This window comes from Pleurodeles waltl, chromosome 1_1 (assembly GCF_031143425.1).
Source record: "Pleurodeles waltl isolate 20211129_DDA chromosome 1_1, aPleWal1.hap1.20221129, whole genome shotgun sequence".
Taxonomy (NCBI): Eukaryota; Metazoa; Chordata; class Amphibia; order Caudata; family Salamandridae; genus Pleurodeles; species Pleurodeles waltl.
Window position 1 is genome coordinate 181,668,018 of NC_090436.1, and position 25,553 is coordinate 181,693,570.

Below are 25,553 nucleotides of genomic sequence, written 5' to 3' on the forward strand. Positions count from 1 at the left end.
GTTGACGGATGTTGGCCCTCTTTCTAGCCGTAGCCACAATAATAGAATCAGCCTGTACTGAACCCCTTGTGTAACTTGGATCTTTGGATGAGGACTTATGTTTCTTCTCATTCCTTGGAGTTACCTCTCTGCATGAGGCTGGTTCTTTGAAGGCCTCCATTCCTTGGTCTGAGATGCTTGGAACAATTGGTAAATACTGGTTTCTTGACTGAATGGGTAAGAAACATGCCTGTTGTTTCTCCCCCTCAAGGTGTACTCCATATTTATCTACTGCTATCTTTATCACCTGGTTGTACATGCCTATGTCATCAGGAGGTGATGGATTGTGAGGGTAACTTTCGACCACTTCTTCAGGTAAATCTGTCTAAGTCCTGCCACTGGCTCTCAAAATATTCAGAGCCCTCACTGCCTTGATATAGACCCAAAACTATTTCACCTTCCTCTTCATAATAAAGATCTTCCTCTTCCTCAGGTAGTAGCTCTGGAGTTAGTGGAGACTCGATTTCTTCAACGCCTAAGTCTCCTTGCTCCTTTGTTGTCGAGGGTACCTTGGGGATCCGAAATTCCTTTAATCGGTCATCAAATTCTTTGCGTTTTTGTAAAAGAATCACCATCTTGGCTTCAAGACTTCTCTTTTTTTTTCCTAGCTCCGCCGCCCATTGCTTGTCCTCTAGGTTGTCAGCCGACATCCTCTTCATCATTGCAGATTGTTTCTTCGATGGTTCGGTCGCTGAGCTTCGCTGCTCTGGTCATGACCTTTTATGCTTAGCCATCAAGGCCTCTTTCCCCATCTTTCAACGTCTTCATTTTTTCAGGAGTTTTCCCTCCTGTGGTCTCCTGTTCATGGGTTCTGAGGGGATCTTTAGTTCGTGTTGCAGCTGTGATCGTTGCTTCCTTCGTGAATCAGTTTTACGCGACTCGGTCATTTTTCTTGAGGAGGCTTTATTTTACCTTGTGTTTTTGCAAATCTTTGACAACCCTAGGCCTCTACTTCGAAGACCTCCAACTCGTCAGCCACGTTTTGCTCCTCTCCATGCCCAAATTTTGCAGCAAGTGTGTTTTTTGTTGGCTTTGCATGGTATGATACACTTGTCTCTGCTTATCTCTAACCCTCAGCGTTTCTGGTGCAAAGACGGCGCAGGCGTTGCAGTCCTCACTTCGATGATCCACCAGAAAGCACAGGTTACAGACCAGGTGATTGCCCTTCTGTGAGTACTTGTGTTGGCAATTTTTGCAGAACTGGAAGGGTGTGTTCTCCGTTAAGCCGTCCTGGGATGACCCTGTCCGTTCATTTTCAGAGACTGCTGCCCCTCTCAATCGTCTGTGTGGGTACTCTTCGCATTCGCTGTCCTCCCTTCGATCTTCGGTGACTTTCCACAAATATTTCTTTATTTCTGTCGACGTGCGTCCGGCCCCACAGCGGAAAAAGAGAATCTGACGATGGCGACAAAAGGTGGGAGCTTCCGGAAGAAGTGCAACAACGTCACAAGGGATACCAAACTGAGGCATGTTGATGCATAAGAACAACAAACACAAACACAAAAACAAAGAAGAGTCTAAAACGTTTTTGGAGACAACACCGAACCCCACAACTAGATGGGATAATAATGCACACCATGTGAATCCTTAAAAGATTCACGCTGCAAAACCGTTATAACGAGTTTTATTGTGTAAATGTTTTTAAAGACTGTCTAAATAAACGTATGTTTTGACTGACTGAGGCTTGATAGCACAACGATTGAAGAGATTGAACAAGAGGTCCATGACAGTTGTGAAAGTGTTCAAGAGATACTTTTAACTGTGTGTGAGGAATCTGAAAATTCAGAAAGAAGCATTAATGTGGAGTGGAAATGTAACAGAGCTGCAGGAAGTGAAGTTATAGAGTACTGAGAAACTAATGAAGTCAAATGTTTCTAGATGGCAGACTAATAAAGATGTTGGTGGACTCAAAGTTTATTTACACTTACATCTAAGAAAACTTAAGAAAGCAACTGGGCACACGTTGAGGATTTTGCAGTTGAGCAAGACAGATATACGAGCTGTATACTATGCAGGAAGAAGAATACAGATTTCGGGAATGATGTGGATGATGATCAAATTCAAAGGGAAGGCTGTTTATGGACGAGTATATATATTACGGATTATGGGTCAGACTTGTTGGAATGGCATATATCACAGGGATTTAGATATACTGTTAAATCCTAATGCAAAAAAACGAGTGATGGTGGCACAGGAGGAGGAAGTTGAGGGAGTAGCTGATGAGGATCAGTGTAATTTGATGAGGGAATATCCAAATGTATTCTCTGATTACTTGGCCTACTAAAAGGTTTTTACCACAGAATAATACTAAAGAAAAATGCAAACCCTGTAATCCATTAAGTAAGAAACATTCCCAACATGATGGGGGAACTCTTGCATCAAGAACTGTATACACTGTCGCAACAACAGACAATTGAGCCCATTGAGGCCTCCAAATGGCTGGCTCCAACTGTTATAGCACAAAAAGAAGGGGGTGGAGGGGGGAAGCCTGTCTTCGAGTAGACCTGCATGACCTAAAAAGGAACATCTGGGTGGATATGCAGCCACTTCCTAATATATCGAAAATGTTAACAAACGTAGGGGAGGGCAGTCATGTTTAATGTTCTGGACATGTTGTCTGCATACCATCAGGTCAATCTACATGTACAGCTGAGACACCTGACATCGTTAGTTAGCTCACTGGGGACCTTCCATTACAAAAGGATGTCCTTACGGTTGGCTTCAGCCTCAGCAGTATTTCAAAGAATAATGAAGAATATTTTTCGAGACATTGATCAAATATTGTGCTTCCAAGCTGATGTACTCTTTGTGGGGAAGAGTCTAAATGAGCATGATCAGTTATTCAAAGAAGTAATGAAATGACTGGAGAAACTGGACTAATGATAAAAAAGGAGAAATGCCGGCTCAGGAAGGAAGGAAGATAAGTATTTAGGGCATGTTATAACTGATAAAGAAATTAAACTAAGGAAAAGATTTGTGACAGCAATAGAGAAGACACGGAGGCCATCTAACAAAGAGGAACTGAAGTAATTCCTCGTCCTACCATAATATTGCTGAAAATTTGTGAATGGTTTTGCGGAGAACCTTTGGGGAAAGTGATGAAGTGTACTGCATTTGACTGGGGGGATGAGCGTAAGCAGGGACATGAAGAAGTGAAAGAAAGCATTGTACAAGCTCCCACCTTGGGGCACTTTGTTGTTGCAGGCAAGATGTATATTAGTACTGATGCTAGTAACATAGGAATTGGGGTGGTATTGACACAAATCAAGGATGGTATAGAATATGTGATTGATTTTGCATCCAGAAAAGGGAAGTTCTGGCCAGTTGCTGGAGAATTAATCACTTTAAGTTCTACGTGTGGGATTACCTTTTAGAGTTAGAACTGACCACAAACCCTTAACCTATATTTTTAAAGGGGAAAGAGCTTTGGAAGGCAATGTCACTCTACGCATATCAAGGTGGTTATTATCGGTACTGGTTTATAATTATGATCTAGAATTTGTTAAGGGGAAGTACAAATGTGGTTACAAGCTATCTATCAAGAATGGCAGTGAATGAGGAGGAAAGCTACTGAGGAGGTGTTTGAAATGGAGGAGTATGAAACAGAGGGAGCGAAGGCACTAAATAGTGAAAAGTGGAATGCTGCAAAGGAGAGTGATTTAGTGATGGTGGAAGTGAGAGTTGTACAATGAAGGGGTGACAAAGGTTATTTTGATAAATAACTGAGTGAATATTTTAATGTCAGAAATGAGTTCTGCATAATAGGAGAAAGGTTAATGAGACAAAATCAACTTGTTCCTCCTAGTGGGGCACGCAGACACATTACTACCATAGAACATGAGGGACATCTGGGATGTGGGGTGATGAGAAGAAAAGTAAGACAGTCATTCTGGTGGTCTAGCAGGAACAGTGATGTTGAGGTCAGGGTGCGGAATTGTATTGCGTGTGCCAACAGTGGTAAAACCAGGCTAATGAGACAATCTGCATTGGACTGTATATTTTTTCCTCAAAGACCGTGGAGAAGGTTGGTGTTAGAAATGGGGTCTCTAGTTGGCAGTCGGTTTGCACCCTGTCCAAGTAGGGACCCTCACTCTAGTCAGGATAAGGGAGATACCTGCTCAGATAACGCCTGCTCACCCCCTTGGTAGCTTGGCACGAGCAGTTAGGCTTATCTCAGAAGCAATGTGTAAAGCATTTGCACATACCACACAGTAACACAGTCAAAACACTACAGAAGGACATCACACCAGTTTTAGAAAAATAGCCCATATTTATCTATTTAAAACAAGACCAAATACGATAAAAACCAAAAAATATGAATTCTACAAGATTTACTCAAAAATACAGTTCCTTGAAGTCAATAGCTCCACCTGGGGCTATCACGGTATTGTGTGCAACAAAACCAACAGTTCAGGCCGGCTGCAGCCTCACGGGCCAGCTACGGTGTCGGGAAGCCCCGCAAACAGTACCTTGGATTTGCAGGGCATCGTGATCCTCGCAGTGAGCTCCGGAGAGCGGCGTCGCTGACGTCGCGGTGTCGGTTCCGGAATTGGTGTGGGAGTCGTCGTCGGGAGCCTTGAAGTTCACACGCGTTGTGGATCGAACTCTGGGCTGATGAAGTCAGGTGCGCCGGCGTGGATGGCGGCAGGGCTGTGGTGCGAAGCGGGACGATGCGACGTGCAGTGCCCACAGGTCACAGAGCAGGCTGCGGCTCGATGACGGCGTCCAGCGGCATCGGTGAGACTAGGGCTGCAGTGTGAAGTGGGACAGTGCGATGTGCGGGGTCCACAGGTCATGGTGCAGGCAACGGCATCTTCGTTGCTGAAGCGCTGTCGTCAGTAGGACCAAGCCAGCGGTGCGGGACGGTGCTTTGTGACCCTCATGAGAGGTGTCCACAGGCCACGTGCAGGCAGGATGTCTGGTGACGACACAGGATTCAATGGTGCTGGAGTCTGTGGACCGGGACTGCGGTGCAGGACAGTGCTTCGTCTACTTCACGAGCTGTGTCCACAGGCCATGGTGCAGGCAGCGGCGTCGGTGTCAGCAGGAGCGGCGGTGTCGGGGATGCCCAGGTGGCAGTGTGAGCAGGTGATGCCGGAGTGCGGGGCTCACAGGTCACGGTGCGAGCAGCGGCTCGGTGAAGTCATCCGATGACGGCGTCGGTGAGACCAGGGTCGCGGTGCGAAGCGGGGCAATGCGACTCCGTGCGGCGTCGCAGGTCATGATGCAGGCCAGCACAAAACACATAATTCACAGTGCTGCAGGTCGAAGAAACTGAAGTCTTTGGTGTCCCTGAGACTTCCAACAGGAGGTAAGCCCTACTCCAAGGCCTTGGAGAACTTTCTAAAGCAGGACACACAGCAAAGTTCACCCTTTGCACTCTTTTCAGGCAGAAGCAGCAACTGAAGGCCAGTCCAGCAAAGTAACACAGCAAAGGGACAGTACTCCTCCTTCAGCTCTTCTCCTGGGCAGAGGTTCCTCCTGATTCCAGAAAGATTCTAAAAGTCTGGGGTTTTGGGTCTTCTTATACCCAGTTCTGCCTTTGAGGTTGGCAAACTTCAAAGCAAAGTCTCAAGTGTTTGCAAGATCCCTCCTTGTCCAGGCCAGGCCCCAGACACTCACCAGTGGGTTGGAGATGGCATTGTGTGAGGGCAGGCACAGTCCTTTCAGGTGTGAGTGACCACTCCTCCCTTCCCCTCCCCTCCCCTCCCCTCCAGCACAGATGGCTACTCAAGATATGCAGGCTACACCCCAGCCCCCTTTGTGTCAATGTCTAGAGGAGAGGTGTGAACAGCCCAACTGTCAAACTGACCCAGACGAAGAATCCACAAACAGGCAGAGTCACAGAATGGATTAAGCAAGAAAATGCCTACTTTCTAAAAGTGGCATTTTCAAACTAACAATCTAAAAACCAACTTCACTAAAAGATGTATTTTTAAATTGTGAGCTCAGGGACCCTAAACTCCATATTTTTATCTGCTCTCAAAGAGAATCTGAGTTTTAAGGATATTTAAAGGCAGCCCCCATGTTGACCTATGAGGGGGATAGGCCTTGCACAGTGAAAACCGAATTTGGCAGTATTTCACTGTTAAGCCATATGAAACACACTAGTGTATGTCCTACCTTAAACATACACTGCACCCTGCCCACAGGGCTACCTAAGGCCTACCCTAGGGGTGCCTGACTTGTAGTAGAAGGGAAGGTTTAGGCCTGGCAAGTGGGTACACTTGCCAAGTCGAATTGGCAGTTTAAAACTGCACACACAGACAATGCAGTGGCAGGTCTGAGCCATGTTTACAGGGCTACTAATGTGGCTAGCACAACCAGTGCTGCAGGCCCACTAGTAGCATTTGATTTACAGGCCCTGGGCACCTCTAGTGCACTTTACTAGGGACTTACCAGTAAATCAAATATGCCAATCATGGATAAACCAATCAACAATACACTTTACACAGGGAGCATATGCACCTTAGCACTGGTTAGCTGGGACACTGGTGCCCAGAGTCCTAAAGCCAACATAAACAGGTCAGCAAAAATAGGAGGAAGGAGGCTAAAAGACTGGGGATGACCCTGCAAAAAGGGCCATTTCCAACAGTTGACTATCAATTTCCTTGGGCCTGGTCCACAGTTGGGATCAAGCGATAAATACATTTTAGTAGTGGTGGAGTATCCCACTAAATGGTTTGTCGTAAAAACTTTGGAGCAAGTGAACACTACAGGTGTCACTGAATTTCCAGATTAAGTTTTTATGGAAGAAGGGATACCAAAAATCATTGTACCTGACAGTGGCGTACAATTTATTACTAAATAAATGACCAGTTATCTTTCTAGGATGGAAATAATTCATAAGAGGTTACCTTTTTAGAACACAGGCCAATGGATTGGCAGAAAGAGTAAATTGTTAAATAAATGAGAACATTCAGTTTCCTTGGCCAATCGTCTTCCCTGGAGAAAAGAGTTGAGGATGATGGTTTGGACACGAAGGACAGCTCCACATTCTGTGACAGGTGTATCACCGTTTGCATCTTCGAAGGGAAGGGAACGTGGCAGGAAGGCCCGCCCTGTGTGGTTAAGTGGAAAAGTGAATGTAAGGGTTGATCGTGAAAGAGTGAAGAAATGAGACAAGGAAATACAGGAGAAAAATTAACATTATTACCACAAAAGGAGAGGTGTGAAGCTGTGCTGTGTGGAAAAACAGAGGTGGGGAGTTGTAAGAAAGGGAGGCTTTGTTTGTAAGGTTAACAGCAAATACTCCATTCTGTGCAAGGTAAAAGAAGTCAAGCTTACTGTGGTAACTGTGGAGGATGGATCTAACTGGAGTCTGGGAGATGTGTGTAAAGTTACTCGGTTGCAGAGGGAGAATGCAAGTTGATGAGAAATAGTTATAAGATTGAATACCCCGTGACAGTAGTGTTTTGTATTATGATTTGCTAAGACTGGATGTACTGTGTTATATTATGGTTGTTTGGCATTATACCAGTTAATGTCTGTGACAATATTAAATGTAAGTTTCTTCAATTATTTGTGTTCATGATGATATAAGGGGGATGAGATGTGTGGCACTAATATAAGGTGATGACGCAGGGAACTTAGAATGCGGAGAGAAGAATGTGACATCAGAGAACAGGAGAGAGAAGCTGAGGAGCGGAGAGACGACAGGAAATTGAGCTAGAGATGTATTCTTGAACTCTTTGATTAAAGGTATATTTATACAGGAAGTGTGCAAACCACATCTTTGAACACATATTCTGTCAGGCCACCGGAGGAAGTTTTACACTAAGAGTCAATTTTACTCCCATGTATTTTTTTTTTGGGGGGGGCAATAATTATCATTATTTATTTTTTGAATTTTCAAAAACAAACTCCCACTTTTGGAATTAATTTATTAACTTGCATACTTACATGCAGGTAAGCAAGTCAGACATTATCAGGCCCAATTGTATTTTAACCGAAAACACTGAAATTGATAACAATAGAAAAATTCACAAGGATTAATTTATCTAAACTGTATCCAGTCACAGACGGTGCAAGATTCGACAATTGTATGTTCAAGATAATAATAGAAAGATGTCCTGTTGTCAAAGACACAGAATGATTCACAGCAAGTACGCAGATTCAATTAATTTAAGAAACTAAGTAATAGACAGGAAGAACCAAATCCATAACAGTGCTTTATCCTGGATTTTGATATGGTCATTATTCATACACATTTCTATATTGAATGTAAAGTGGGTGATGGTACAGAGCTCATAACTAGCGTGAGAAAGTGAGTTTGTGTAAAAAGCCACTGAATGACGGCATAGGAACCAAAATCCTCCAACGGACCTCTAAACAAATATCTATGGATGTAGTTTGGTGGGAAAAAAGTCAACATTTACTTCTGACCCTTGTGGCAAATTACAGTCTCTTATCATCTATAATGAAAACAGCATCAGCTACCATTTTGTGCCTCTTTGATCATGATCTGTCTCTCTTCCTATGTTCATCAGGGACATGCATTGCTGTCTCAATCCTCCCACCCCCCAACTGCTGGTGCCACATTGGCAGCTGTGCACTTGAATAGTTTAACTTCAACATCATTCCTCTTGCTGGCCTGACATAAGGGTGGGCCACTTGTGGGTGTTGGATGTTGAGTTCTCTTCCTTGTTGTAGCTACAACAATTGAGCTGTCAGACAGATTATGATTTGATTATCAATATTTACTTTCCATCCTCTGTTTAACTGCCCTGGCACTATCCTGGCTTTAAAAAAACTTCTTGCCCTGCTGAATTATACAAAGTATGATTGGCTAGAACTAACCTCTTCTTTTGTAATATGATTACTATTTCTAATAAGGAGCATGGTTCTGCCTGATTGTCCTCCTTATCAACACTAAAAGTATCTTCTGTCCTCTTTAATTTCCCATTATAAGTTGAACTATCATCAGGCAGAAAACGCCTAGTCAGATAAGGCTTCTAATTATCTTCTGGAAAAAATGCATGTAGATCCTCCCATATCTTTTCTTCCTCTCCATGTCTCTGTCATTTCTACCCCCAGGCTTCTCCATCTCTTCAGTATACTCTACTTTTTAGGTCGCAGTCTACCAGACAGCACAGCTGTCTGGTTTCCTAAAGACATCTTAGGGACATTCAGAAAGTTGACCTAGGAATACATTCTGTGTGTTGCTTGCCATTGGCTTTGTGGTTTGTAACTCACATTTCCTTGCTTTCCATTTGCTGACTTTATTTGTCTTCGGCTGTCCAGCTTGAGTTTGTATCTTCACTTGACCAAACCTTATTTAGAGTATTCTTCTGAGTGCTCCCTTTCTGTAAACAGGTCTGTAAATATTGTTCTTATCTTGTCACATTTGTTGTACATTCAAAGACAAGGGTCAAATGTCAGACACTGTCTTCTGAGGGTGATTCTTTTAGGTTTTTTTTCGGACTACAAAGTGAGAGGATTTATGTGACTATCTTGTTGTATACTGGGGTTTGGGAAGATTCATTTCTAGTACACAACAACATTTAAATGAACTGAGTAAGTATTTCAGAATATATCAGAATCAGGAACACAAACAAAGCACATATTTTGTTATTTCTGAAGTGTGTTGGAAACAAATACTTTAATATGATCAAAACAAATCTTTACAGTAGGCGATGCAATTTCCACACATTTTGTTCTGTACACTGTATAGTTTTATTAATAAAGCTGTATGTCTGTGTAAATGTCTTGGTCATTTCAATTGAAAATGTGTTGTCAATAATGGCAGCATGCTACCATACCATGAATACTCCATTCTACATCGCTGCACTCTACTCTGCACCATTGCCTCTTCACGCTATGACTCTACTCTACTCTACTCTGTAACACACTTCTCTATGCCAATGCACTCTTCGCTATTCTACTCTACACTAGTTTAGGCCACACCAATCTACTCTGCACAACCCATAACTCCAATCTACGCCACTCTGTAACACACTCTTTGCCTCTGCACTCTATGTCAATCACCAATACACTCTACTCTGTAACAAGCAACTCTATGCCCCTGCAATCTTCGCCAATCCACTGTACGCCTCTCTAATCTACTCTGCACCAATGTACCCTATGCCACTGCTCTTTATACCACTTTACTCTATGACAATACACTCTACGCAACTGCACTCTACCCTGCACCATCTTACTCCACGTCAATTCACTCTACTCTTAAACAATCTACTCTACTCCACTGCACACTGCCAACCTACTCCACTCTGCACCACTCCACTCTATGCCACTGCCCTCTACGCCACTGCACTCTGCATCACTGTACTCTACAGAAATTGCTCTCTACGCCACTTGACTCGATTACTCTCCACACCACTCTACACCACTGCAGTCTGCAACACTGCAGTCTGCAACACTGCAGTCTGACACTCTACTCTGCACAATTCCACTCTATGCCACATCACTCTACAGCACTGTGCTCTATTCTGCACCACTCTACACCACTGCACTCTATGCCACTGGACTCTACTGGGCACCACTGCCCTCTGCATCATTCACTCTATGCCACTGCACTCTGCATTACTCTACTCTTCACCACTCCACTCTATGATGCTGCATTTTACGCCACTGAATTTAATGCCACTGTACTCCACACCACTATACTCTGCAACAGTCTACACCAATGCACCGTACACCCATTCACTCTACTCTAAGCCACTCCAGTGTATGCCACTCTACGCCACTCCACACTATGGCACTCCAATACAAAACACTCTCTGCCACCCCACTCTACAATACTACTCCACTCTCTGCCATTCTACTATACGACACTCCACGCTACTCTCCTCTATGCCACTACCTTTTAGCCATACTGAACAGCCGCCACGCTGATGTACAACATGGCTAAAACACACTGGCAAAGCCAAAATCTCTTGCATAGGCACAACCTATTGGCTTTGCCAATGCATGTTCAGTTCTTCCTAGTATATACTATGTGTATGTTAACCCGAACATAAAGAGGTTAGTATCCCATTCTCTCCACCGCTGTATCTTGCATTTGTCTTTTATGGTTAGATTTCTTAAGAATGCCATAAGGCTACATTGCTTCCTTTAAAGATTTTTCACCTAAAGTGATACGTTTTTGGTGTCAAATGTTTTGTTGAATTTTCTGCATCAAATGTTTCAGTCCTGGTTTTGACATCAAAGTCAACCACCGAGGGCTTTTCAATGGTATGTTTGCAGTCTGATTAAAATTCACCATCTGCTTTAGAAGTCAACTCATGCCTTTTAATTTGCGCCTTCCCAGTGCAAAGCTGAAAATGTCTGTGGAAACGTGGAAAACTGATAGCAAAGAACACCACTCTGGTTATTACAAGTGCCTAGAAAACACACTGCAAAAACTGCATTAGATACACACACATAAGAGGAGAATAGAAGAATCATTTCTGTTTTTTAGAGCAATACTTTCTACTTTTAGCCTTGATTATCAATGATTTGTTGCTATTTCTTAGGATACTTTACCTTTCCATGTTCCTTTTTCATGTGATTTATATAGGCATCTCGTTGTAGGATCAGCTGATCACAGTCCCAGCATGTCCAGCCTGTTTTTTTAACCCCGCCAGCTTTAATATCAGGGACTGGTTTATTTTCTGTTTTTTCTGTCCCGTTTACAGCCTTGGCCTCCTCCTTGTTATGACTTGGTGAATTCTGAAGAGAAGGTTTAGAACCCAAAGGCAAGTGTATGCCTAGATTCGGGGGACCTTCAACACTTTTCAGTGTTCCATGCATGGTCTACAAAATAGGATGTAGCAGTAAAATGTACAATATTAACATCTGTAATCTATAACAAAATAAAAAAGAACCAGCAGACATAAAATGAGTACACTCTTAGATATGACAAAACACTAAATAATATGAAGGCATAAAATCTTAACAGGGAATAATGTTATATTGCAATTGTATTTATATAGAGCTTACTAACCCTGACGAGACACTAAGGCGCTTTACAGTGAGTAGCAAGCTACTCCGGAACCAAAGATTAGTGGTTAATTTAGCGGTTATTGCTAGTTTTTGTGATTACTATGTGCTCTCAAGGAACAATGGCATGCATTTGCACCAGTTACTTTGTGATAAGTTAACACCAGGTAGGTGTAGTGGGGATTACGTGGTTTCAGGTGAATGGTTGATGAGATAGATTTGTTGGAGTTTAGCTAATGTTAGATTACAGGGATAGTGTTTTAAAGAGAAGAGGTTATGATCTATGACACGAGTTATCAGCCATATGCAGAATTACAATAAGAAGAATTGAGGATGGCAGGCATGAGACTGAAAGGAGGCTATACTTAGAAATAGGAGGTATGCAGAGGATGAAAGGTAAGAATACGGTCACTAAAGAAAAAAATTACGCTAAAGTCAATTTTTCATGCCAGGTTTTAGGAGTATAGTGGGAGAAGGCCATCTAAAATAGCAAGCAATCGGAGACTGTTAAGCTGAAGAAAGAAATAACAATATACATAGTGCTTCATATCCAGGGCAGACAGCTTATCTATGTGATTCCGAGTGCATACATAATTTAAATATTAAGAGCCCTAGACTGTTGTGTGCCAAATCTAGGACAGTTATTTTAAACATATTAAGAAGTATTCTATCTTTATAAAGGGTCTACACTGCACAAGGAGAGTTGGCATCAAAAAAAGAAAAGGTCTCATTTAAATATCTTCCCTCACTATTCTGTAAATTAAACGTTTTACCACTTACTGTAGGAAGTTGGCTCTGTATGTGCTATTTCAAAGTAAGGAATAGCATGCACAGAGTCCAAGGGTTCCCCTTAGAGGTAAGATAGTGGCAAAAAGAGATAATACTAATGCTCTATTTTGTGGTAGTGTGGTCGAGCAGTAGGCTTATCCAAGGAGTAGTGTTAAGCATTTGTTGTACATACACATAGACAATAAATGAGGTACACACACTCAGAGACAAATCCAGCCAATAGGTTTTTGTATAGAAAAATATATTTTCTTAGTTTATTTTAAGAACCACAGGTTCAAATTCTACATGTAATATCTCATTCGAAAGGTATTGCAGGTAAGTACTTTAGGAACTTCAAATCATCAAAATTGCATGTATACTTTTCAAGTTATTCACAAATAGCTGTTTTAAAAGTGGACACAGTGCAATTTTCACAGTTCCCAGGGGAGGTAAGTATTTGTTAGGTTAACCAGGTAAGTAAGACACTTACAGGGCTTAGTTCTTGGTCCAAGGTAGCCCACCGTTGGGGGTTCAGAGCAACCCCAAAGTCACCACACCAGCAGCTCAGGGCCGGTCAGGTGCAGAGTTCAAAGTGGTGCCCAAAACACATAGGCTAGAATGGAGAGAAGGGGGTGCCCCGGTTCCGGTCTGCTTGCAGGTAAGTACCCGCGTCTTCGGAGGGCAGACCAGGGGGGTTTTGTAGGGCACCGGGGGGGACACAAGCCCACACAGAAATCTCACCCTCAGCGGCGCGGGGGCGGCCGGGTGCAGTGTAGAAACAAGCGTCGGGTTCGCAATGTTAGTCTATGAGAGATCTCGGGATCTCTTCAGCGCTGCAGGCAGGCAAGGGGGGGATTCCTCGGGGAAACCTCCACTTGGGCAAGGGAGAGGGACTCCTGGGGGTCACTTCTCCAGTGAAAGTCCGGTCCTTCAGGTCCTGGGGGCTGCGGGTGCAGGGTCTCTCCCAGGCGTCGGGACTTTAGGTTCAAAGAGTCGCGGTCAGGGGAAGCCTCGGGATTCCCTCTGCAGGCGGCGCTGTGGGGGCTCAGGGGGGACAGGTTTTTGTACTCACAGTCTTAGAGTAGTCCTGGGGTCCCTCCTGAGGTGTCGGATCTCCACCAGCCGAGTCGGGGTCGCCGGGTGCAGTGTTGCAAGTCTCACGCTTCTTGCGGGGAGCTTGCAGGGTTCTTTAAAGTTGCTGGAAACAAAGTTGCAGCTTTTCTTGGAGCAGGTCCGCTGTCCTCGGGAGTTTCTTGTCTTTTCGAAGCAGGGGCAGTCCTCAGAGGATGTCGAGGTCGCTGGTCCCTTTGGAAGGCGTCGCTGGAGCAGGATCTTTGGAAGGCAGGAGACAGGCCGGTGAGTTTCTGGAGCCAAGGCAGTTGTCGTCTTCTGGTCTTCCTCTGCAGGGGTTTTCAGCTAGGCAGTCCTTCTTCTTGTAGTTGCAGGAATCTAATTTTCTAGGGTTCAGGGTAGCCCTTAAATACTAAATTTAAGGGCGTGTTTAGGTCTGGGGGGTTAGTAGCCAATGGCTACTAGCCCTGAGGGTGGGTACACCCTCTTTGTGCCTCCTCCCAAGGGGAGGGGGTCACAATCCTAACCCTATTGGGGGAATCCTCCATCTGCAAGATGGAGGATTTCTAAAAGTCAGAGTCACCTCAGCTCAGGACACCTTAGGGGCTGTCCTGACTGGCCAGTGACTCCTCCTTGTTTTTCTCATTATTTTCTCCGGCCTTGCCGCCAAAAGTGGGGCCTGGCCGGAGGGGGCGGGCAACTCCACTAGCTGGAGTGTCCTGCTGGGTTGGCACAAAGGAGGTGAGCCTTTGAGGCTCACCGCCAGGTGTGACAATTCCTGCCTGGGAGAGGTGTTAGCATCTCCACCCAGTGCAGGCTTTGTTACTGGCCTCAGAGTGACAAAGGCACTCTCCCCATGGGGCCAGCAACATGTCTCGGTTTGTGGCAGGCTGCTAAAACTAGTCAGCCTACACAGATAGTCGGTTAAGTTTCAGGGGGCACCTCTAAGGTGCCCTCTGGGGTGTATTTTACAATAAAATGTACACTGGCATCAGTGTGCATTTATTGTGCTGAGAAGTTTGATACCAAACTTCCCAGTTTTCAGTGTAGCCATTATGGTGCTGTGGAGTTCGTGTTTGACAAACTCCCAGACCATATACTCTTATGGCTACCCTGCACTTACAATGTCTAAGGTTTTGTTTAGACACTGTAGGGGTACCATGCTCAGGCACTGGTACCCTCACCTATGGTATAGTGCACCCTGCCTTAGGGCTGTAAGGCCTGCTAGAGGGGTGTCTTACCTATACTGCATAGGCAGTGAGAGGCTGGCATGGCACCCTGAGGGGAGTGCCATGTCGACTTACTCGTTTTGTCCTCACTAGCACACACAAGCTGGCAAGCAGGGTGTCTGTGCTGAGTGAGAGGTCTCCAGGGTGGCATAAGACATGCTGCAGCCCTTAGAGACCTTCCTTGGCATCAGGGCCCTTGGTACTAGAAGTACCAGTTACAAGGGACTTATCTGGATGCCAGGGTCTGCCAATTGTGGATACAAAAGTACAGGTTAGGGAAAGAACACTGGTGTTGGGGCCTGGTTAGCAGGCCTCAGCACACTTTCAATTGTAAACATAGCATCAGCAAAGGCAAAAAGTCAGGGGGCAACCATGCCAAGGAGGCATTTCCTTACACAACCCCCCCCAAACGAAAGAGGATGAGACTAACCTTTCCCAAGAGAGTCTTCATTTTCTAAGTGGAAGAACCTGGAAAGGCCATCTGCATTGGCATGGGCAGTCCCAGGTCTGTGTTCCACTATAAAGTCCATTCCCTGTAGGGAGATGGACCACCTCAACAGTTTAGGATTTTCACCTTTCATTTGCATCAGCCATTTGAGAGGTCTGTGGTCAGTTTGAACTAGGAAGTGAGTCCCAAAGAGGTATGGTCTCAGCTTCTTCAGGGACCAAACCACAGCAAAGGCCTCCCTCTCAATGGCACTCCAACGCTGCTCCCTGGGGAGTAACCTCCTGCTAATGAAAGCAACAGGCTGGTCAAGGCCATCATCATTTGTTTGGGACAAAACTGCCCCTATCCCATGTTCAGAGGCATCAGTCTGCACAATGAACTGCTTAGAATAATCTGGAGCTTTTAGAACCGGTGCTGAGCACATTGCCTGTTTCAGGGTGTCAAAGGCCTGTTGGCATTCCACAGTCCAGTTTACTTTCTTGGGCATTTTCTTGGAGGTGAGTTCAGTGAGGGCTGTCACAAGGGATCCATATCCCTTCACAAACCTCCTGTAATACCCAGTCAAGCCAAGGAATGCCCTGACTTGAGTCTGGGTTTTTGGAGCTACCCAGTCCAGAATAGTCTGGATCTTGGGTTGGAGTGGCTGAACTTGGCCTCCACCTACAAGGTGGCCCAAGTAAACCACAGTTCCCTGCCCTATCTGGCATTTGGATGCCTTGATAGAGAGGCCTGCAGATTGCAGAGCCTTCAAAACCTTCCTCAGGTGGACCAGGTGATCCTGCCAGGTGGAGCTAAAGACAGCAATATCATCAAGATAAGCTGTGCTAAAGGACTCCAAGCCAGCAAGGACTTGATTCACCAACCTTTGGAAGGTGGCAGGGGCATTCTTTAAACCAAAGGGCATAACAGTAAACTGATAATGCCCATCAGGTGTGGAGAATGCTGTCTTTTCTTTTGCTCCAGGTGCCATTTTTATTTGCCAGTACCCTGCTGTCAAGTCAAAGGTACTTAGAAATTTGGCAGCACCTAATTTATCAATGAGCTCATCAGCTCTTGGAATTGGATGGGCATCTGTTTTGGTGACAGAATTGAGCCCTCTGTAGTCCACACAAAACCTCATCTCTTTCTTTCCATCTTTGGTGTGAGGTTTGGGGACTAAGACCACTGGGCTAGCCCAGGGGCTGTCAGAGCGCTCAATTACTCCCAATTCCAGCATCTTGTGGACTTCCACCTTGATGCTTTCTTTAACATGGTCAGATTGTCTAAAGATTTTGTTCTTGACAGGCATGCTGTCTCCTGTGTACACATCATGGGTACACAGGTGTGTCTGACCAGGGGTTAAGGAGAAGAGTTCAGGAAACTGTTGTAGGACTCTCCTACAATCAGCTTGCTGTTGGCCAGAGAGGGTGTCTGAGTAGATCACTCCATCTACTGTACCATCTTTTGGGTCTGATGACAGAAGATCAGGGAGAGGCTCACTCTCTGCCTCCTGATCCTCATCTGTTACCATCAACAGATTGACATCAGCCCTGTCGTGGAAGAGCTTAAGGCGGTTTACATGGATCACCCTCTTGGGGCTCCTGCTTGTGCCCAGGTCCACCAAGTAGGTGACCTGACTCTTCCTCTCTAGTACTGGGTAAGGGCCACTCCATTTGTCCTGGAGTGCCCTGGGAGCCACAGGCTCCAGAACCCAGACTTTCTGCCCTGGTTGGAACTCAACCAGTGCAGCCTTTTGGTCATACCAAAACTTCTGGAGCTGTTGGCTGGCCTCAAGGTTTTTGGTTGCCTTTTCCATGTACTCTGCCATTCTAGAGCGAAGGCCAAGTACATAGTCCACTATGTCCTGTTTAGGCTCATGGAGAGGTCTCTCCCAGCCTTCTTTGACAAGGGCAAGTGGTCCCCTTACAGGATGACCAAACAGAAGTTCAAAGGGTGAGAATCCTACTCCCTTCTGTGGCACCTCTCTGTAAGCGAAAAGCAGACATGGCAAGAGGACATCCCATCTCCTTTTGAGCTTTTCTGGGAGCCCCATGATCATGCCTTTTAATGTCTTGTTGAATCTCTCAACCAAGCCATTAGTTTGTGGATGGTATGGTGTAGTGAATTTATAAGTCACTCCACACTCATTCCACATGTGCTTTAGGTATGCTGACATGAAGTTGGTACCTCTGTCAGACACCACCTCCTTAGGGAAACCCACTCTGGTAAAGATACCAATGAGGGCCTTGGCTACTGCAGGGGCAGTAGTCGACCTAAGGGGAATAGCTTCAGGATACCTGGTAGCATGATCCACTACTACCAGGATATACATATTTCCTGAGGCTGTGGGAGGTTCTAGTGGACCAACTATGTCCACACCCACTCTTTCAAAGGGAACCCCCACCACTGGAAGTGGAATGAGGGGGGCCTTTGGATGTCCACCTGTCTTACCACTGGCTTGACAGGTGGGGCAGGAGAGGCAAAACTCCTTAACCATGTTGGACATATTGGGCCAGTAGAAGTGGTTGACTAACCTCTCCCACGTCTTGGTTTGTCCCAAATGTCCAGCAAGGGGAATGTCATGGGCCAATGTTAGGATGAACTTCCTGAACAGCTGAGGCACTACCACTCTCCTAGTGGCACCAGGTTTGGGGTCTCTGGCCTCAGTGTACAGGAGTCCATCTTCCCAATAGACCCTATGCGTTCCATTTTTCTTGCCTTTGGACTCTTCAGCAGCTTGCTGCCTAAGGCCTTCAAGAGAGGGACAGGTGTCTTGTCCCTTACACAGCTCCTCCCTTGAGGGTCCCCCTGGGCCTAAGAGCTCAACCTGATAAGGTTCAAGCTCCAAAGGCTCAGTTCCCTCAGAGGGCAGAACTTCTTCCTGAGAAGAGAGGTTCCCTTTCTTTTGCTGTGTTGTAGTTGGTTTCCCAACTGACTTTCCTGTTCTCTTGGTAGGCTGGGCCATTCTTCCAGACTCCAGCTCTACTTGTTCACCCTGTGCCTTGCATTGTGCTCTTGTTTTCACACACACCAGTTCAGGGATACCCAGCATTGCTGCATGGGTTTTTAGTTCTACCTCAGCCCATGCTGAGGACTCCAGGTCATTTCCAAGCAGACAGTCCACTGGGATATTTGAGGAGACCACCACCTGTTTCAGGCCATTGACCCCTCCCCATTCTAAAGTAACCATTGCCATGGGATGTACTTTTCTCTGATTGTCAGCGTTGGTGACTGTGTAAGTTTTTCCAGTCAGGTATTGGCCAGGGGAAACCAGTTTCTCTGTCACCATGGTGACACTGGCACCTGTATCCCTCAGGCCCTCTATTCTAGTCCCATTAATTAAGAGTTGCTGTCTGTATTTTTGCATGTTAGGCGGCCAGACAGCTAGTGTGGCTAAATCTACCCCACCCTCAGAAACTAGAGTAGCTTCAGTGTGGACCCTGATTTGCTCTGGGCACACTGTTGATCCCACTTGGAGACTAGCCATACCAGTGTTACCTGGATGGGAGTTTGGAGTGGAACCTTTCTTGGGACAGGCCTTGTCTCCAGTTTGGTGTCCATGCTGTTTACAGCTATGACACCAGGCCTTTTTGGGATCAAAGTTTTTACCCTTGTACCCATTGTTTTGTGAAGAGGCTCTGGGCCCACCCTCCTGTGCAGGTTTTTGGGGGCCTGTAGAAGACTCTTTACTATTTTTAGTTTTGGTTGTCTCATCACCCTTCCCCTGGGGAGTCTTTGTGACCCCTTTCTTTTGGTCGCCCCCTGTTGAAGTCTTGGACACCCTTGTCTTGACCCAATGGTCCGCCTTCTTTCCCAATTCTTGGGGAGAAATTGGTCCTAGGTCTACCAGATGCTGATGCAGTTTATCATTGAAACAATTACTTAACAGGTGTTCTTTCACAAATAAATTGTACAGCCCATCATAATTACTTACACCACTGCCTTGAATCCAACCATCTAGTGTTTTCACTGAGTAGTCAACAAAGTCAACCCAGGTCTGGCTCGAGGATTTTTGAGCCCCCCTGAACCTAATCCTGTACTCCTCAGTGGAGAATCCAAAGCCCTCAATCAGGGTACCCTTCATGAGGTCATAAGATTCTGCATCTTTTCCAGAGAGTGTGAGGAGTCTATCCCTACACTTTCCAGTGAACATTTCCCAAAGGAGAGCACCCCAGTGAGATCTGTTCACTTTTCTGGTTACACAAGCCCTCTCAAAAGCTGTGAACCACTTGGTGATGTCATCACCATCTTCATATTTTGTCACAATCCCTTTGGGGATTTTTAACATGTCAGGAGAATCTCTGACCCTATTTATATTGCTGCCACCATTGATGGGTCCTAGGCCCATCTCTTGTCTTTCCCTTTCTATGGCTAGGAGCTGTCTCTCTAAAGCCAATCTTTTGGCCATCCTGGCTAACAGGAGGTCATCTTCACTGAGAGCATCCTCAGTGATTTCAGAAATGTGGGACCCTCCTGTGAGGGACTCACTATTTCTGACTAACACAGTTGGAGACAGGACTTGAGGGGTCCTGTTCTCCCTATTTAGGACTGGAGGAGGGACATTGGCCTCCAAGTCACTAATTTCTTCCTCTGTGATGTCATCATCAGAGGGGTTGGCTTTTTCAAACTCTGCCAACAGCTCCTGGAGCTGAATTTTGGTAGGTCTGGAGCCAATGGTTATTTTCTTTATATTACAGAGAGACCTTAGCTCCCTCATCTTAAGATGGAGGTAAGGTGTGGTGTCGAGTTCCACCACCTGCATCTCTGTATCAGACATTATTTTGCTAAGAGTTGGAAGACTTTTTAAAGAATCTAAAACTGTTTCTAGAATCTAATTTCAAACTTTTAACAAACTTTTAACCTCTAAAAGACAATGCTAAACAGGGACTTAACACACAAGGCCCTAGCAGGACTTTTAAGAATTTAGAAAAATTTCAAATTGCAAAAATGAATTTCTAATGACAATTTTGGGATTTGTCGTGTGATCAGGTATTGGCTGAGTAGTCCAGCAAATGCAAAGTCTTGTACCCCACCGCTGATCCACCAATGTAGGAAGTTGGCTCTGTATGTGCTATTTCAAAGTAAGGAATAGCATGCACAGAGTCCAAGGATTCCCCTTAGAGGTAAGATAGTGGCAAAAAGAGATAATACTAATGCTCTATTTTGTGGTAGTGTGGTCGAGCAGTAGGCTTATCCAAGGAGTAGTGTTAAGCATTTGTTGTACATACACATAGACAATAAATGAGGTACACACACTCAGAGACAAATCCAGCCAATAGGTTTTTGTATAGAAAAATATCTTTTCTTAGTTTATTTTAAGAACCACAGGTTCAAATTCTACATGTAATATCTCATTCGAAAGGTATTGCAGGTAAGTACTTTAGGAACTTCAAATCATCAAAATTGCATGTATACTTTTCAAGTTATTCACAAATAGCTGTTTTAAAAGTGGACACAGTGCAATTTTCACAGTTCCCAGGGGAGGTAAGTATTTGTTAGGTTAACCAGGTAAGTAAGACACTTACAGGGCTTAGTTCTTGGTCCAAGGTAGCCCACCGTTGGGGGTTCAGAGCAACCCCAAAGTCACCACACCAGCAGCTCAGGGCCGGTCAGGTGCAGAGTTCAAAGTGGTGCCCAAAACACATAGGCTAGAATGGAGAGAAGGGGGTGCCCCGGTTCCGGTCTGCTTGCAGGTAAGTACCCGCGTCTTCGGAGGGCAGACCAGGGGGGTTTTGTAGGGCACCGGGGGGGACACAAGCCCACACAGAAATCTCACCCTCAGCGGCGCGGGGGCGGCCGGGTGCAGTGTAGAAACAAGCGTCGGGTTCGCAATGTTAGTCTATGAGAGATCTCGGGATCTCTTCAGCGCTGCAGGCAGGCAAGGGGGGGATTCCTCGGGGAAACCTCCACTTGGGCAAGGGAGAGGGACTCCTGGGGGTCACTTCTCCAGTGAAAGTCCGGTCCTTCAGGTCCTGGGGGCTGCGGGTGCAGGGTCTCTCCCAGGCGTCGGGACTTTAGGTTCAAAGAGTCGCGGTCAGGGGAAGCCTCGGGATTCCCTCTGCAGGCGGCGCTGTGGGGGCTCAGGGGGGACAGGTTTTTGTACTCACAGTCTTAGAGTAGTCCTGGGGTCCCTCCTGAGGTGTCGGATCTCCACCAGCCGAGTCGGGGTCGCCGGGTGCAGTGTTGCAAGTCTCACGCTTCTTGCGGGGAGCTTGCAGGGTTCTTTAAAGTTGCTGGAAACAAAGTTGCAGCTTTTCTTGGAGCAGGTCCGCTGTCCTCGGGAGTTTCTTGTCTTTTCGAAGCAGGGGCAGTCCTCAGAGGATGTCGAGGTCGCTGGTCCCTTTGGAAGGCGTCGCTGGAGCAGGATCTTTGGAAGGCAGGAGACAGGCCGGTGAGTTTCTGGAGCCAAGGCAGTTGTCGTCTTCTGGTCTTCCTCTGCAGGGGTTTTCAGCTAGGCAGTCCTTCTTCTTGTAGTTGCAGGAATCTAATTTTCTAGGGTTCAGGGTAGCCCTTAAATACTAAATTTAAGGGCGTGTTTAGGTCTGGGGGGTTAGTAGCCAATGGCTACTAGCCCTGAGGGTGGGTACACCCTCTTTGTGCCTCCTCCCAAGGGGAGGGGGTCACAATCCTAACCCTATTGGGGGAATCCTCATCTGCAAGATGGAGGATTTCTAAAAGTCAGAGTCACCTCAGCTCAGGACACCTTAGGGGCTGTCCTGACTGGCCAGTGACTCCTCCTTGTTTTTCTCATTATTTTCTCCGGCCTTGCCGCCAAAAGTGGGGCCTGGCCGGAGGGGGCGGGCAACTCCACTAGCTGGAGTGTCCTGCTGGGTTGGCACAAAGGAGGTGAGCCTTTGAGGCTCACCGCCAGGTGTGACAATTCCTGCCTGGGAGAGGTGTTAGCATCTCCACCCAGTGCAGGCTTTGTTACTGGCCTCAGAGTGACAAAGGCACTCTCCCCATGGGGCCAGCAACATGTCTCGGTTTGTGGCAGGCTGCTAAAACTAGTCAGCCTACACAGATAGTCGGTTAAGTTTCAGGGGGCACCTCTAAAGTGCCCTCTGGGGTGTATTTTACAATAAAATGTACACTGGCATCAGTGTGCATTTATTGTGCTGAGAAGTTTGATACCAAACTTCCCAGTTTTCAGTGTAGCCATTATGGTGCTGTGGAGTTCGTGTTTGACAAACTCCCAGACCATATACTCTTATGGCTACCCTGCACTTACAATGTCTAAGGTTTTGTTTAGACACTGTAGGGGTACCATGCTCAGGCACTGGTACCCTCACCTATGGTATAGTGCACCCTGCCTTAGGGCTGTAAGGCCTGCTAGAGGGGTGTCTTACCTATACTGCATAGGCAGTGAGAGGCTGGCATGGCACCCTGAGGGGAGTGCCATGTCGACTTACTCGTTTTGTCCTCACTAGCACACACAAGCTGGCAAGCAGGGTGTCTGTGCTGAGTGAGAGGTCTCCAGGGTGGCATAAGACATGCTGCAGCCCTTAGAGACCTTCCTTGGCATCAGGGCCCTTGGTACTAGAAGTACCAGTTACAAGGGACTTATCTGGATGCCAGGGTCTGCCAATTGTGGATACAAAAGTACAGGTTAGGGAAAGAACACTGGTGTTGGGGCCTGGTTAGCAGGCCTCAGCACACTTTCAATTGTAAACATAGCATCAGCAAAGGCAAAAAGTCAGGGGGCAACCATGCCAAGGAGGCATTTCCTTACACTTACCAATTAAAAACTTATTTTTTGGCACTGGCTGAGAATGTGCTGCCAAAGCACTGTCAAATGTATACTGTTTGCCACCTATTCCTGTCCAAGTGTATGTTGTGCATTTTGTGTATATGACTACTATAGCATATGCACTGTATGTATAAGCGAAGCAGAGCGATGCTGTGGATTCCATTTTAAACATCCTGTGCCAGCTCCTGTGCACAAGTTAGGGATGATTTGTTTTTCCCAGACAGCGAAAGTTGATCAGGACGCAGGACGGAGGAGACCTAGACAGTGAAGTGAGGACAAAAGAGGCAAGGCTTCAATAGAAATTCAATTAGGTTCTCCCTGTGGCACAGAGAGAAGGGAGCCTCAGTCTTTTGCTGAAAGTGAGAAGGGACTTTAAGTAAAACCACCCATTTATCTCTTTCCTGATCACTGCTTTTGTGGCTTTTCATAGCCAGGTGCAGGTATTTCACACCTCTTTGTACCTCCTGTGAGTGATCTACGCTAGAGTCTACATTGGTGTGAGGAGCATCACACTACACAAAGGCTGTGTCTACAGAACTGCATGGAGAAGTATTTGGAAAGGAAGACACACCTAACCAGTTTTCCTGCCGGCAGAATTCTGAAATAAATAGCACTTCCTGGATGTCAGGGGTGTGGCAGAACGCAGAACGAATCACGGTTTTATGTGTTTCAAATTAGGACTCGCTAGCAGCTCTTAAAGCAATTTATGTATGGCTGAGTCGCGCTGTTATTGGGGATTTATAACACGAGCACAGCATGGCACTTCTTTGAACACCTGTGCCTTTGTCCTCTGTGCCAGTCTCGCTGCACCTGATAGCCGAATATTCACAACCGTGGAGCACAAGTCCAACACAGAAGAGCCACTTACCACACACGGGGAAATGTGCAGCACAGCTGTGAAAGTAAACATTTCATTCGACTATGGTAAAGTAAAATAGTGTGATGGCGGGGGTGTCTTTGAGTAGGCTATAATCACCATCGTACTAAGGGACCTCAGTGTAAGAAGTGACCAACATGTTACATTTACCACCCCAGACAAACTATTTATCTAAAATATTAAAAAGGAGGGAAGATATTTAAAAGCAATAGCATATTAACCCTGGGGAATAAAGTAAAAGGAAGTAATGAACACTGTCAGAAAGTCCTAAAGCTCACTTAAAAATGTCCTGGGTAATTCTATGAAATATGTCTAGCGATTAAGTGAATACACTTAGGGCCATATGTACAAACACTTTTTCCCATAGACATAGAATGGGTAAAAACCTTTGCTACATCTGGCCCTTAATCCTGATTCTACTTATTATGCATCTCTCCAAGCTTAACATAAAAGCTGGCCTTCAACAATGTATTTAAGTTACATCAATTTGAAAGACGATGTACTTTTTGTAGTTAATTTTTGGTTACGAAAAACAAAATGCAACCTTTAGAAAACGTTGCTCTCTCAAATATTTGTTCATGGCACTTATGGTCTGTGGATTCACAAAAAGCTGGTGTGCAATTTGCAACCATTTTTTGCGACTCTAGGGCTAGATGTACAAAGCATTTTTGAGGTCGCAAACAGCCCAATTTGCAGACTGCAAAAATGCGTTCTGGGATGTACAAAGCCCAAATTATGATTCAGTAACTTGTTACCAAATAGCATTTTGGGTTTTGTGATTCAGTATTTGAAAGGGGCGCGTTGAAGGTGTCTCTTCCTTGTACCGAATTGGAATGGAATGTACAAATGTTTTCTGACTGAAATACTACTGCAAAACATTCAGAGTTTACAGCCAAATGAAAGCTGGTGGTAACCCATTCGCAAATAATAAGGGGTCGCCAAGGGACCCATGCCCCTTTGAGAATGATTGGGAAAATAAATTTAACTTCCAAGTTTCATTGTTTTCTTTTTAAACACATCCAGTTTAAAAAAAAAAGATTGCTTTGTCACATCCAGGGTGGACTGCTAACCCCATCAGGCCACCATCCCTGTGATGGCTGTGATTCCTAATAGGTTGCAAATTGCAACCTACCTCATTAATATTCATGAGGTACGTATATTTGCGACCCACTACGAATTGCTAATGAAACTCAAAAGGATTTCATTAATTAGAATTAACGATTTCCTAATTGTGATTTGCAGGAAATCACAATTAGGAATTTGCTATTTCTAATCATCATATGTAGCCCCCACTGATGCAAACGTGCAAAATGTGTATGTAAATTGCACTCCAACGTTTTGTGAATCTCCTTAGATTTTGCATATAATGTTGGTTCGCGAAATCACCATTCGGATAGGTTGCAATCTAACTTACGGCATACATTTTAATGAGGTAGGTTGTAAACTGCTGAGGCT

The 25,553-nt window shown here is 45.4% G+C and overlaps 1 protein-coding gene across 5 annotated transcripts in view; it reads right to left on the reverse strand.

Annotated features, from left to right (window-relative positions):
• Positions 1-25,553, reverse strand: part of ZNF532 (zinc finger protein 532) — a 213,703-nt gene that overhangs the window by 36,478 nt on the left and 151,672 nt on the right. For all 5 annotated transcript variants that reach the window (XR_011200972.1, XM_069220276.1, XM_069220267.1 and 2 more), the window contains one exon: positions 11,524-11,793. Coding sequence is in view for 4 of the 5 variants with exons in the window: in XM_069220276.1 (XP_069076377.1) it covers positions 11,524-11,793 (270 nt within the window). In the remaining variant the exon portion in view is untranslated. The remainder of the gene's footprint in view (positions 1-11,523; positions 11,794-25,553) is intronic.